This window comes from Pipistrellus hanaki (assembly GCF_964339955.1).
Source record: "Pipistrellus hanaki genome assembly, chromosome: X".
In the NCBI taxonomy this organism is placed as follows: Eukaryota; Metazoa; Chordata; class Mammalia; order Chiroptera; family Vespertilionidae; genus Pipistrellus; species Pipistrellus hanaki.
The window spans coordinates 72,965,811-72,981,631 of record NC_140524.1 but is presented as its reverse complement, the minus strand read 5'-3'; the positions used below and the strand labels follow the sequence as shown (position 1 = coordinate 72,981,631).

The 15,821-nt window shown below is 36.7% G+C and overlaps 1 protein-coding gene across 2 annotated transcripts in view; it reads right to left on the bottom strand.

Moving 5' to 3' along the window:
• Positions 1-363: 363 nt before the first annotated feature.
• The window catches only part of CHIC1 (cysteine rich hydrophobic domain 1), a 153,763-nt gene continuing 138,305 nt past the window's right edge, over positions 364-15,821 (bottom strand). The window contains exons 4-6 of one of the 2 annotated variants that reach the window (XM_084869761.1): positions 7,839-7,895; positions 7,141-7,200; positions 364-4,606 (exon numbers count right to left, since the gene is read on the bottom strand). In XM_084869761.1, the coding sequence (XP_084725887.1) occupies positions 4,556-4,606; positions 7,141-7,200; positions 7,839-7,895 (168 nt within the window). In that variant the 3' untranslated portion in view covers positions 364-4,555. Of the gene's footprint in view, positions 4,607-6,437; positions 7,031-7,140; positions 7,201-7,838; positions 7,896-15,821 lie in introns of those variants that run through there. The other variant, XM_084869762.1, reaches the window with a different exon arrangement.

Sequence of the window (15,821 nt, the reverse complement as noted above, 5' to 3'; positions counted from 1 at the left end):
CTGGATACCAACTATGTAGTTAGGTTCCACATAGGCTAACACCACAGACCTGTGCTCAGTTCCTAGGAAAATTATATTAATTATTTTTTAGTTTTTTTTTTCTTTATTGATTAAGGTATTATATATGTGTCCTTACCCCCCTCCATTGTCTCCCCCCACCTCCCCATATAGGGCTGAGGTCTAGCAAGCATCAAGTTCTTTAAGTCTGTGCGACATGAATACATACCAGCTAGGAGCCAGTTGGTGAATCAAACTTTTACTGCATGCAAGGCACTGTGGGAGTTCTCACAAAGCATAGTAGATCCAAGAAAAAATCATTCTGAGATTCTATACTATAGGGTAAAAATTTATAGGGTAAGAATCTATAAGGTAAAAATTTCTTAAGGATTCCTAAAATTACAGAATGTGATTAGGTGATTTCTAATTTTCTGTCTAGCTCTAGGTTCAACCTCATGATTTTACAGAAAAAGAGATTGACATGTAATTTAAGTGACTTTCCTGGAGCCCATAAAATTAGATAATTTCCTCATATAGTATGAATCTGACAAAATCCACAGAAAAGGAAACATATTCTCAGGTTGCCATCATCAACCTTATTTTTAGACCACATATTACCTAAACAGGTAATGTTACTAAACAATATATTTTCTGTGGAAAATTTTCCTATAGTTCACCATTTAAAGGAACCCAAACAATTTGACATTGTTGAAAAATGGATTTTTAAAGTAGAATTTTAAAGGCATAGGAGGACCTAATTTCAATAAATTTGAGCATTTTACCATCAAATTAGCAAAAATATTTCCACTATGTGAAACTGCTCCCATTAAAGATATAATTTCTATATTATTCTAGATAAAAATAAATTCTAATGAAATATTATTCAAGTAGTGAGGTTTTTTTTTAAATATATATATTTTTAATTTATTGATTTTTAGAGAGAAGAAGGGGAAGGGAGAGAGAGAAACATTGATCCCGTGTTCCACCCATCTATGCCTTCATTGGTTGATTCTTGTTTGTGTCTTAACTGGGGATTGAACCCACAATCTCAGCGAATGGGGATGACGCTCTAAGCAAGTGAGCAAGTAGTAGTGAGTTAGTGAAGTTTGATTTTGTAAGTGGTGGGTTACTTGTATAAGCAAAATTAAAATGTTAATAATTTTTAAAGCTCTCATATATTTGAAAAAACACACTCTATTTTTCCAAAAGCTTACAGATGTTGTAGAACTTCACTCCAATTATTACAAACAAAAATAAATTTCATTAAAAATGGTAGAGTACTAAGTATTAACAGTTCAACTGATCAGACAGTATTTATAGGTCATAATAATATGAATAGTATGTCTACTCAGTACTTAACTGGGTTTTGGTGGGGCTTCAATCCAAGACCATTGTTCTAGAAACATGTTAAATTACACTTCCACTAGCATTACAATTAAACTAGTTTTGTGAGTGATGGATAGTCTTATTCTGTAATATTTTGTCACTAATAGATAACATGATTAGGGGAAAAGAAAAAAAACAGGCTTTAAATAACAAGTAGAAGAAATATAATGTGATTGTGTAATATACTTAGTCAAAAAGATGGTTTTAAATCTAATTCCTACCAATTCATCCATTCTGCCTCCTTTCACATAAATGCTAATTCTATTCAAAAAAGACAAGGCACTTTCCCATCTACTTCTAACATTTGACTACAATGGTCTCTTTCCTAAATTAAGATGAGGGGTTAAAAGGGAACAAAGAATAGTTGAAAAGGATTAAAGTTTATTTCATTTTATATACAATCCAGGTGCTTAAAGGGGTAATGGGGGTGGAGCTGCATAAAGGAAAATTAGAGAAGAACCAGTTTTAACTTGTAATATTAAAGCTTTGTGAGATTTATTTACTTTGGCAAATACATGTTATTTTCTCTGGAAATGACCACAGCAGGTTTAATAAAAGATTATTATGCAGCAAAGAAATTAAAATTTACTTTCTTCAATTAAAAAACAACTTTCACAAAAATATTTTACTAACTTGATGAAAATATCCAGGCACATTCTACCTTGAAGATAAAAGAAAAAAAAAAAAAGACCAGGGCGAGAAATTAATGACTTCTAGTGTGCTCTGTCATTTTAGCATTCACTGTTACCAATTTCATTTAAAAGAAAACAACCCATCCCCCAAAGCATTCTAAAATTTTCATTCAAATGAAAATTAGCCCCAGCAAATAGCTTGAAAAAGCAGTCATATGAGGAATTAAAAAAAAGAATACTGGTTATTTTCTGAATAGACCAAGAAAATAAGATGAGTCAACCAGCATAATGATCAATAAAGTAATACATTTAAGAGCAATTAGAGTAGGTTTTAAAATTAAGTTTATATATATTGGCAAATGGTTTTTATAACAAATACTAGAGTAAATTGAATTATACTCTGTCACCTTCGGATGCACTCTATTCCTGTTTCAATATTTATATCATGGAAACAATTCACTACTTTCTGCTGTTCTTTGAGTAAAACCAAAAGTGATTTGGTAGAAAAAGTTACTATGACCATCACATGGCTAACTGCTAACTTTATATAAAAAATGAAATTTTATGGTTTGACATTTACAAGTAATTATTCTATCAGTGATAATTATAAATTTTGTATTATTCTGCAAATCAATTTTGGTATTAAACTGTTATAGTTTGAAGCATAAACCTGATGATATAAGCCGGAACATAAACCACAGATAAAATGTTTACCTGACTTTAGCTATAAAAAAAGACATTTGGTATGCATTTTCAGAGGTTTCCACCTTGTCTATAAAAATACATCTTCAGTTGTGCAGCAGAGAAACACAATATTTGCAGACACACGCAACATATGAAAAGTTAGATTCTGGATGGCTAGGTGGCATGGTAATGGAGCTCTACAAAGGGGGGGGGGTGGTGAAAAAGTGTTTGCGCAAAAATTATAGTCACATATAAAATAGAGTTTCCTTTCCCCCTCTTCTATTACTAGTGTAAGACTGTGAATGTCAAAGTAGGCATAAATTTTACAAGTGGCTTTAAAACGTTTGACCTTGTATGAAGAAATGATTGTTCTCTTCACTGGGATGAATGCTTGCCTAAAAAACTTTACTAAAAGCAATAAAAGGTAATAAATATAATATTATTCAGTGCCAGGTAATTTTATTTTTTAGCACTAAGAATTACAAATAATGCCTATATATTGAAAAAATTCAAATTCTAGAAGCATTAGTGTGGTGCTCTCACTTATCTTAATTGTGAAGAGAAATATGCACATACCAATGAAAAGGCTATATATGGGGTGAATTTATAAAGTAAAATTTTGGTTTAAATACTTGTCTTTCCTTATTTATAATATCAAAATGTTGAAAAAAGATCCTTAAAAATAAGATTAAGAATATTTTATCAGTTATGATTCAGCCACTACATATACTTTAGGTACAGTTTTTCAATTAGCTCTCTCTTTCCCAAAGTAGAATATCAGAACTCCAAAAGGGGGTTAACAGTGACATTCATGGGGATCTACACACCATCTAAGCCATTTGAAATCTTAAAATACTCCTTACAAGTCATAATTGTGTGTATTTTCAAACAAGGGAAAGGAAACATTAAGGGAAATAGATGAGAATACTGAGGCTGTGAAATGTGTCACATGTCAAATGAATTTTTGGGGGGCTGGAAATGGAGGACAAAACTGGAACTACTGGATTAAATGGAAAAAATCAGATTCTTGGTTTCAGGTGCAAGGCAGAATGTCTCAAATTGTTTCAATTTTAATCAACTCATTACAAAGGGCAACCTTGTTCTACAGCTGAAAATTTTAACATACTTATTATGGCTTTGCCATACAACAGCATGTTAACAGTATGTACATTCCAAAGGATTCTTACAAACTTCAATAATATTAAAATCTATGCAGAATTGTTGGCAATACAGTAAGAGCAATATTAAATTCTGTAAACCATGGCATACCACATTGTACATTATGCAAAGAGACAATATTTACAAGTCTTTAGGAGTTTAAATATTTTATCCACTAACATAAGTGATAATTTAGCTAAGTGCAGGACAAAACCAGTGCTATTAATTGCATGTCCTTTAAAAGCAGGAAAGAGTAAAACCATTGTTAAAAGCTACCAATAGCTTATTTATATATGTTTAATATGGGATTACAGAGCATTGAAGTAGCCTAGAAAAATGATGCCTATTTAGAAACAGCAAGTAGGAAAATCATAAGGCAGCATGCTTAGAATAGTTTTTTTTTTTTTAAATGCCAGCACTAATGTTTTATCTTTAATGGCAACTATACATATACACATATATGTGTGTATTTATTTAAAAATTGAGAGTGTAAAACACAAGCCTCATTGAACAACAACAACAAATAAAAGATGTGCAAATTTTCTTTTTAAACCAACACAAAAGTGTGAGGAAAATACTCTACCATTATAAAGAATAAGTTGAACACAGCAAAGGAGACCATCTTCATTCCAAAATCATCTACAAGGCACTAAGGGTAGGAAATGACAGGTAACACACAAGTGACTGATTAAAATTCCTCAGTCAGGTCGGAATATGGGATATTTTGGTAAGAATTCTATTAGTATTACCTGCAAAATAAAAACAAATAAGAATATTTGACATAATAATTTTCATTTAGTATAACGTACATATATCCCAGAAAATTTATACTCATTTTTCACAGGACTACTAGTATATTTTTCTGGTACTATAAAATAAGTGAAATATATAAAACTAGTGGCCTGGTGCATGAAATTCATGCACTGGGGGAGGGGAGGGTCTCTCAGCCTGGCCTACACCCTCTCCAATCTGAGACCCCTATCACAATCCAGAACCATTGGCTCCTAAGCGCTCACTTGCCTGCCTGCCTAAAGGCTCTAACTGCCCCCCTCCTGGCCTGATTCCCCTAACTGCCTATTTGTTCTCCCCTCCTGGCTCAATCCCCCTAACTGCCTATCTGCTCTCCACTCCTGGCCTAAACCCCTTAGCTGCCTATGTGCTCTCCCTTCCTCTCCGGGCCTTCAGACCCCGGCACAAGAGTGATGAGAACTCTCTGCCAAGGCCCTGCCCCCATCCTGATGCCTCCCCCCTTCCCCCCCTCCTCCCGCCAGGCAGCGCCACAGGCCTCTGCAGGGTGTGTGTGTGGCACCCCCTGCGGCAGCCTCATGTCCTGGTGGCGCATGTCCCTGTCCCTGTCCCCGTTCACCAGTTCCTGTGCACATGCAGCCTGGTCGTGACTATGACACCATTAGGACTAATTAGCATATTACCTCTTTATTATATTTACCAAATTTTTTTACATTGGAAATTAAATCAAATTGGCAAATATAATTACTTACTATAGCTAACTACTTATAATTACTTACTGTAGTTTTTATTACCTGATTTAAAATAACTATTTGTTTAGGCGAAGAAAAATAAACCCTATTACTTTATTACGTCCTTCTACACCTTCCCCCCCCCACCTTTTTTTTTAGCAAAGTGGAAGAAATTAAAATTGTGCTATATGGGATAGAAAAATACCTTCATCTATATTACATCTATATATTTTTCTATTAAAGCTGCTATTTTCTTGAGTATTACTATCTTTTACAAGTTGTTTGTAAAAAATAATAAAGTATCCAAATAGATTAAAACATTTTTATTAAAGGTTTGAAAATATAATAATGAAAAACTAAGATATTTGTAAACTTACATAAATTTAATATGTAAATTTATAATAGCAGATTTTAGATTTGTGGTCATTTGTACATTTCCCCCATAAAACTATTCAAAGTGGAGAAAGATACCATAACAATCCTTATTTAGGCAATGGAAATGGAATGTTGATTATTAAATCTATACTGAATGTCAACAATTTGAAATTTGGATAAATTTCATATTCTTTTCAATATTAATGATGCTGAATTTATCACATTGGTTATATGTGAATTTGTATTTTATGATTAAGATTGCCTAGCTTTCAGTAAAAAAATATAGAAACTACAGTTTCTTTACTAAAAAATAACAGCTAAGAAAAAAAAGGCAGGCAAATGAATCCAGAAATCAGTTCCTATATTAAGCAAGATTCAACAAAATTACAGCTGTGCCCATCACCATATGCAATGGTTTGCACCTATGTTAAAAGATTAAAGTTGTGCAATATTTTCTTTTTTAAAAAACAATAATTGTTTAAAAAAGAACTTTAGCAACTTAAAAAATATATGTTTTTATTTATTTCAGAGAGAGGAAAGGAGAGGGAGAGAGGGATAGAAACATCAATATGAGCAAAAATCATTGATCAGCTGCCTTCTGCATGCCCCCTACTGGGGATGAAGCCCACAACCTGGGCATGTACCTTGACCAGGAATCAAACCATGACTTCATGGTTCATAGGTGTGTGCTCAACTAATGAGCCACACTGGTCAGGCTGTATTTTTTTTTACAAAAAAATAATTTATTGATTTTTGGAGAAAGAAGAAGGGAGAAGAGAGGAGCATTGATGTGAGAGCATAACACTGATCAGCTGCCTTTTGCTCACCCCCTATCGGTGAGCCTGCAATCTGAGCATGTACCGTGACTGGAAATTGAACCAGCAATCTTTTGGTGCATGGGATGATGCCCAACCAACCGAGCAACATTAGCCAGGTCAGTGTGCAATATTTTCTTTTTTTTAAAAATATTTTATTGATTTTTTTAATAGAGGGGAAAGGAGAAGGATACAGAGTTAGAAACATTGATGAGAGAGCAACATCAACCATTTGCCTCCTGCACACCCCCTACTGGGAATGTGCCCACAACCAAGGTACATGTCCTTGACCGGAATTGAACTTGGGACCCTTCAGTCCGCAGGTCGATGCTTTATCCACTGAGCCAAACAGGTTAGGGCCAGTGTGCAATATTTTCATCTGAGCACACTAGCTGAGATTTTTCTAAGCTCTAAATAATTGCTAGCTTTCAAGATATTTTATGCTGGTTACAAATCTAAAGAAGGTAGAAGAAAACCTCTATGTTCTAACTGATTAAAGTTCAGCCTGTGGAGAAAAAAAGTAGAAAGATGATTTGACAAATGGTAAATGTAGTAAAATGTAACAATTTGGATGGTATCAACAATAGTTTAATTAAAAAACAATTGCATACTTACATACTCCATCATATTGCTAGTCTCACATTTTCTTTTAGTCAATTTCCAGTGTAAAGCAAGCTAAGAAAGTACAGTTTGTTAAGAATTTTTATATCAATTTATACTAATTATTACCAATACATTTGAATAAATCACTGAAAACAATACAAGAATAAGTACAAGATTTAAAAAAGCATTTAAAAATACCTGGTAAAGAATATACATTGAAAATTAAGTATTAATTCTCTAATCCATTCTTTTTTAAAATTTTATATTATTGTTTAAAGTATTGCAAATAGTAGTACATATGTCTCCTTTCCCCCCCCATTGATCTTCTCCCATTTTCCCCCATCCCCCAACATATGCCCTCACCGCCCCCCCAGTGTCTTGCGTCCACTTGTTATGCTTACCGTATATGCACCGTATTTTCCGGCGTATAAGACGATCCCCTAATTTTTACAGTTAAAACATAGGTTTAGGCCTATATTCGCTGTATAACACTACCCCCCACTTCCGAGGCAACACCAGTTCTTTTTTTAATAGACCGCCTCTCTGACTCTGGCCAATCTGAGCAGGCTTTTTTTCGTTTCAAAAGTCGTCTTATACTCCGGAAAATAAGGCATGCTAATCCATTCTTTTGTAGCCTGAAGAATTCTCATTTTTTTCAATTCAGTAAAACAAATATATAAATGGGGTACTTACTTGCTTAAATTTCTTACCTTGTGATATAATCTGTTATTTTCCCATTCTAATAACTTCTGAATTGATCTTCTGGTCTAAGAGTAAAAATCAAAACTTTCTTACAAGATGACTTAAGGAACTTTATAAACTATGTGCATATATATTTTTCTGCTTGTTTGTAAGATCCCATTATTTTCCCTTGTTTTTCTACTAGAAATTAGATAAAAACACAATGTAACTGATAGAAACTGCCAAAAGAGGAGCAATATTATAATAAGATCACATTCCCTCCCTCCTTCATATATACATATGCATACACATACATACTTGCATATGTGATATTTTAATATATGCATTTCAAAAGGAAATGTGTACCAATTATCCTGTGTTGTGAGTCCATTCTCTGTATTATTGTGAAACATTACTAATACTGCTGGAAGTCTATTTATGAATGTAAGCTACATTTTCATATACTTCTCCACAGGGTTTCTTTTCAATATACATGCAATATGCCAAGCTAATATGATTTCTCACAGAAAATTTTCCTATCAGAACTCCTACCGCAATGCTTGGCATGCAATAGTCAGTCAAGTTCTATAGGTTCAATAAAGCAAGCCAACATATATCAGAATTTCCACTGAGAAGAATATGCTAAAAACAGCCAGTGAAAAAACTCATATTTAGAGGGAAAAATATAGAGAAACAGCACTGTAGTAAACAGAAGAACAGAGGTTGAGTTTCTCCATTTAGAGTGCATATATTTGGTAGGGAGTAAGAAAAGCTTGCAAAACCTTTGAAAACATGAAAATAAAATATTACTAGGCATTTTAATTTTTATTTAAAGAGTTTTATAATGTTTATGGTAAACAAGCTAATAAGCATTGTTTATTTTAAAACTATTTAAAATTAAATGATATACATATAAGACTATATTTGAAATGATTTCCAAATCACTAACACAAGAAACTATTCTACCTGTTCACCTATGTAAGTTAACAACCAATAGCAATTGTATTCAGTTCATTCACAGTGGGCCAGATCAGGAACACTACCAGCTAGAGTTTGCTGTAGGGACCTTGCACTTGAAAGAATCTCTCTAAAGAAATTCAGATAGTTAAAAAAGAGACTGAATTAGTAATTATAAATCTTTCCACGAAGAAAAATCCAGGTCCAGATGGCTTCAATGATGAATTCTAACAAACAGCCAAAGAAGAAATAATACCATAAGTATAAACACAAAATTCTCAACAAAATACTAGCAAGCTGAATCTATCAATGTATGAAAAATCCAGAAACACAAAAATAAGTTGATGTGGGAATGTACATCACTTTGGAAGACAATTTGGCACTTTATTAAAAAACTAAACACAATTTTATCATATGATTCAGCAATTATACTCCTAGGTGACTTGAAAACATGCTGACAAGAAAACCTGTCATGAAATAGTTGTAGCAGCCTTATTTATAACTAGAGGCCCAGTGCACAGATTTGTGCACATTGAAAGAATACTAATTAGAAGGTGGCGGCGGGACTGGGCAAGATGGGCCACACATGCCCTGAAGCCAACCTCCCACGTGGTATCTCCCTGCCTGTCCCAGCTATCGCAGTGCCTAGGCTTGAAGGGCATCTGTGGAGTCAGCGGGGTCCCTCAGCCTGGCCTGCAGGGATCAGGCCAAAACCGGCAGTTAGACATCCCCCAAAGGGTCCCAGAGTGTGAGAAGGCACTCAGCAAAGTTGCAATCACATGGCAGCTCCTGCATTAAGCATCTGCCCCCTGGTGGTGAGTGTACATAACACCTACAGGCCGGTCAGCTAGTCACTTAGCCTTTTATGCATATAGATTGCCAAACCTTGAAAATAATCAAGATATACTTAAACAGGTGAATGGATAAACAAACTAGTACACCCCAACAATGGAATAATAAAGGCTATCAAGCCACAAAAAGACATGGATAAATCTTAAGTGAAAGAAGCCAATCTGAGAAGACTATATATCCTATATGATTCAAACTATATGACATTAGGGAAAAGGAAAAATTATGCAAACAGTTAAAAGTTCAGTGATTTATTGGGATTTTGGGTGGGAGGGAGGAATGAACAGGTGTAGCACAGTGGATTTTTCAGGAAGTGAAGTTATTATTTTATATAATACTGTAATATTAGATACATGTCATTATATATTTGTCTAAACATATAAAATAGAATGTACAACACAAAGAGTAAGATCTAATGTAAACCATGGACATTAGTTAATAATGCTATGTCAATATTGGCTCATCAGTTTTAACAACTGTACTTCAATAGTGCAAGATGGCCCAGCCAGTATGTTGCAGTGGTTGAGTGTAGACCCATGAACTAGGAGGTCATGGTTCGATTTCCAGTCAATGCAAATGCCTAGGTTGTGGGTTCGATCTCCAGTGTGGGGCATGGCATGCAGGTGGCAGCCAATTAATTATTCTCTGTTATCAATGATCACTCTATCTCTCCTTCTCTTTTCCTCTCTCTGAAATCAATAAACACACATTAAAAAATAGTACAAGATGTTAATAATGGGAAAATTATGAGCTAGAAAAGGAGGGTATATGGAAACTGTACTTTTTCCTCATTTGTTTCCTGTAAACATAAAATAACTCAAAAAGTCTACTAATTAAAGTATTAAACATAAAATTGAAGATGAAATGAAGATATTATTAGATAGAAACTGAGAACACCATTGCCTGTAGAGGCAATACTATTGGAAATTCATCAGGCTGAAACCAAGGGTCACATTACTTTGAGTCCACACACAAAAGAGAAAACTTCAAGAAGCTCAATGAATTCCAAGAAGGACAAACTCAAAGAGATCCATACTGAGAGAAACTGTAATCAAACTTTTGAAAGCCAAAAACAAAAAGAAATCTTGAAAGCAGTAAGAGAGTACAGGGAATCCTTCATATCGGGTCTAGTAATAATTAATGTCGTTTTTAAACATTCGTTTAAAATCTTGCTTGGCGTTGACTTGTATTGATATAACCTTCAAACACGTGGTATCTACAGAACGTGTGAAGTGCAATTAACAAGTTTTGCTTGAAAAAGTTTGTGTTTGGTTTGGTTTTTGTTGCAAAACTAGGGCTAAGAAGATGGCGGATGAAGAGCATATTCGGCACTGCATGCTTTACGAGTTCCAATTAGGAAGAAAAGCAAGTGAGGCTGCAAAAAACATCTGTAGTGCTCTTGGTCAAGATGCAGTTAGCGCCAGAAAATGCCAGCGTTGGTTTGAGAAATTTCGCGAGGGAAATTTTTCGTTAGATGACAAGAGTGGTCGAGGCCATGTGTCCAATTTTGATCAAGAAGCTCTTCAAGCTCTTTTGGTGCAAAATACTCAAATTACCCAACAAGAGCTTGCGACAACTTTAAATTGTTCACAAAAAACAATTTCCAATCAATTGCGTGCACTTGGCAAAGTCCAAAAGTTTGGAAAATGGGTTCCTCATGAGTTGACCGACAACAACCGTAATCAAAGAGTCACAATTTGCAGTTCGCTCCTCTCTCGTCAAAACCGTTTGCCGTTTTTAGAGCAAATTGTTACCGGAGATGAAGAATGGGTGCTGTATGTTAATTTGAAAAGGTTGGACAAAAATGAGGCTCCGCAGCCCACGCCAAAACCTGACTTGCATGCGAAAAAAGTGATGTTGTGTGTTTGGTGGAATTTTAAAGGAATTCTTCATTATGAACTTTTACCATCTAACCAAACCATTGCAAGTGCAGTGTATAGTGCCCAATTGGAAAGGTTAGCCCAAGCTTTAAGAGAAAAAGAACCCGCGCTGATTAATCGGAAGGGCATAATTCTTCACCACGATAACGCACGACCGCATACTGCAAGAATCACTGCTGAAAAACTGCGCCAGTTGGAATGGGAAGTTCTCCCTCAACCTGCATATTCTCCTGATATTGCCCCTTCCGATTACCATTTGTTTCGTTCTTTGCAAAACTTTCTTCTTGGAAAAAAATTTAATAATGAAGAATGCCTCAAAATGCATTGACTGAATTTTTTGCATCAAAATCACAAGAATTTTACAACAGAGGGATTAAAATGCTTCCTGAGCGTTGGGCACAAGTAGTAGAAAACAACGGCAACTATATTGTTGATTAAATTTTGTTGTATTGTTTAAATAAATTCGATTTAAAAAAAGTATTAGAAAACGACATTAATTATTACTAGACCTAATAAGATTAATAGCCAATTTAACATCAGAAGCCATGAGGTCTAGAAGCATTGACTTCACATATTTAAAGTGCTATCAGAAAAAAAAATATCATCCATGAATTCTTTTTTTAAAAATATATTTTTATTGATTTTTCACAGAGAGGAAGAGAGAGGGATAGAGAGTTAGAAACATTGATGAGAGAGAATCATCGATCCGCTGCCTCTTGCATACCCCTTACTGGGATGTGCCCGCAACCAAGGTACATGCCCTCGACCGGAATCGAACCCGGGACCCCCCAGTCCGCAGGCCGACGCTCTATCCACTGAGCCAAACCGGTCCCGGCATCATCCATGAATTCTATATCTGGGTTCTCATCAAGATGGCAGAGTAGGAGGAAGCTACTCTCGCTTTGTCCTATGACATAAAAATTACAGCTAAATTATAGAACAGTAAACTTGGAGAACCATCTGAAGACTTGTTGAACAGAAGTTCTACAACCAAAGATTTAGAGAAGAAATCATGCTGATATTGGTATGAGGTGTGGATACACAAAATGGACTTGCCCCATATCCACATGTGGCAGTTGAGAATCCAGAGGGATATCTCAGCAGCAGAGCTGCAGAGGCTCCCTTCCCCCTTAAATAGTGAGGGGGTCTTAGTCCAAAACAAGGATCCTAAACCCAGAACACCAATGCCAGGAAGAAGAGCCCACATAACAAATGGTTGTGAAAATCAGTGGGGATTCTGTCTACTCAGGAGAGGCAGAAGGCTGGTGAAAATCCAGGTGTCATCTTAAAAAGCACACAAACAGCCAAAACCTGTTTGGCTCAGTGGATAGAGAATCAGCCTGCGGACTGGAAGGTTCCAGGTTCGATTCCGGTCAAGGGCATGTACCTTGGTTGCAGGCACATCCCCGGTAGGGGTTGTGCAAGAGGCAGCTAATTGATGAATCTCTCTCGTCGATGTTTCTAACTCTCTATCCCTCTCTCTTCCCCTCTGTAAAAAATCAATAAAAAATATATATATATTCTTTAAAAAAAGCACTCAAACAATGGCTTGAAGGGTCCCACTCTGGGCTCCTGCAAAGGGATGACAGCTCAGCAGGGCCCTAGAGTCATATAGAAATACTAAGTTATATGATTTTAGCATGAGGGATAGAGGTACAGCTGCCAATGTCCCTGTATTGAATCCCCCTCCTGCACAACCCACGGGCATCTTTTCCTGGATTTAGGACTCTACCCACAGGGTATTAGCCTGGTGGGGTATACTAGCTCCACCCTGATGACTCCCTAAAATGCCTCCCTACCTAATTCCCACATGACCTGAGTCACTGTCAGCAGCAACCAGTCTGGTCCCATGTTATAGTATTTATTTAAAAAATGTTCGAAGAATTCCACTCAAGCTCAAGGGAGTGATATATATAGGAAGAAACATTGTATAACTTCATGTATAGAGCCATCTTCCTCCACTATGAACGGGCATTAACTTACCTATCTTGAGCCCTCCCTCCACACAGTCAAAGCTTAATCTGCATTAGCCTGGTGAACTCTCCTAGCTCCATCCTGAAGGCTCCTTGACACTGCCCAAAATCTATGGGACACAGTGAAAGCAGTCCTGACAGGAAATTTCGTAACATTATAGCCTACCTAAAGAAGCAAGAAAAATCTCAAATAAATGATTTAACCCCACACTAAAACAATTAGAAAGAGAACAACAACAGAAGCCCAGAAGAAGAAGGTAGGAAATAAAGATCAGAGCAGAAATAAATGACATAAAGAATTTAAAAAACAATAGAAAAGACCAATGAAACCAAGAGATGATTCTTTGAAAAGATAAACAAGATTTATGAATCTTAAAACCAAGATGGAAGCATAGGGTAGACACCTGAATGCAGCCTACCACAACAAATTTGAATTTAGAACTGGAAAACAGGGGAAACATGGCCCTGAAGCACCAGACGGCTGGTTGAGAGGAGGCTCTGCCATCTGAGAAGGAAAGAGAAGGCACGCTGAACCTCAGGAACTGTGAAGGTACGAGAACTGTGCGCATGAAAAGGCAGCCGTCTGATTTCGCTGCTGGCTTGCTTTGCGGCTAGCTTTCTTGTTCGGGAGAAAACAGAACCACCCCATTGGGCTGATAGATGGCCCCAGACAGAGAGAGGCCAGACTGTCAGGCAGTGGGCAGAGATCTCTCAGAGGTGTGTGAAGCCAGCTGCCATTACTGAGGGACTCAGAAACCAGACCCTCGTAGGGAGGGGCTGAATAAAGCTTGTCTGCACTACCCTGAGACTCCGCCCCACCCAAAAGGAGCACAGAAGCCCTTCCAGTGGCTAGCTTCCTCATTCACTGGCAATAGGACTCTCCTAAGGAGGGGCAGACAGGAATCCAAAGTTTGTCTGCCCCTATACCAAAGAGGTGCGTGAGCCTGCAACCAATCTTGTGAGATTCATCAAGGCTTGTCTGTGCCCCTGAGACTCCGCTCTATCCAAGTGGAATACAGAAACCCTCCTAGCTGAGACACTTCTGATCCTTGTAGCCAAGTGGCTTGGAGATCAACGCTTCCCAGTGATACCAACAACAAGCAAGGCTTAACAACAAGACTGCACACACAGCCCACAAAGGGCTACACCAAGACTGTCCACCTCAGGTATCTGAGAGGCTGACCCACTGAACCATATAGGACACCTTAGCACACAAAGCCACCCTACCAACTCAGGGAAGCTGTGAAAATGCCGAGACAAGGAAACAGATCACAAACAAAAGAAATGGAGGATAAGAAGCGACTGGATATAGAGTTCAAAACCACAGTTATAAGGTTTTTCAAGAATTTCCTAGAAAAGGCCGATAAAATAAATGAGACCTATGAGGATATGAAAAGAGATCAACTAGAAATAAAGAATACATTGTCTGAAATAAAATATATTATACAAAGTCCTAAAAACAGAATGGAAGATCGCAAGAATCAAGTCAAAGATTTTGAACACAAAGAGCCAGAGGACACTCGTCCACAGAAGCAAGAAGATAAGAGAATCCAGAAAGTTGAAGATAGTGTAAGAAACCTCTGGGACAATTTCATGAGAACCAACATCAGAATTATGGGGGTCCCAGAAGAAGAGAGAGAGCAAGATACCGAAAAAATACTGGAAGAAATAGTGACAGAAAACTTTCACCACCTGGGGAGAGAAATGGACTTACAAGTCCAGGAAGTGCACAGAACCCCAAACAAAAGGAATCCAAAGAGTACCACACCAAGACACATCATAATTAAAATTCCAAGAGCAAAAGACAAAGAGAGAATATTAAAAGCAACAAGAGAAAAGAAGGTAGTTACCTATAAAGGAGCACCCATACGATTGTCAGCTGATTTCTCAACGGAAACCATGCAGGCCAGACGGGAATGGCAAGAAATATTCAAGGTGATGAATAGCAAGAACCTACAGCCAAAAATACTCTACCCTGCAAAGCTATCACTCAGAATCAAAGGTCAGGTAAAGAGCTTCACAAATAAAAAAAAGCTAAAGGAGTTCATCACCACCAAACCAGAATTATATGAATTGCTGAAGGGGTTCTTTAGGAAGAGGAAAAAGATAAAGATAAAAATTATGATCAAGAAATACCTAACTTTCAACAAGTGAAACTAAAAGCCAAGGGAAATAAAAAATCTGACGAACAATATTAACAGGTGAATATAATAGAATCAGAGGTATGGAAGGGGAGTGGACTGATGATTCTTGGGGAAATGGGGAATGTGGGTGGGGGGTGCAGGAAGAGCTTGAACAAAAACTGTGCACCTATGGATGAGGACAATGGGAGGTGGGGAAAGGTCAGAAGGTG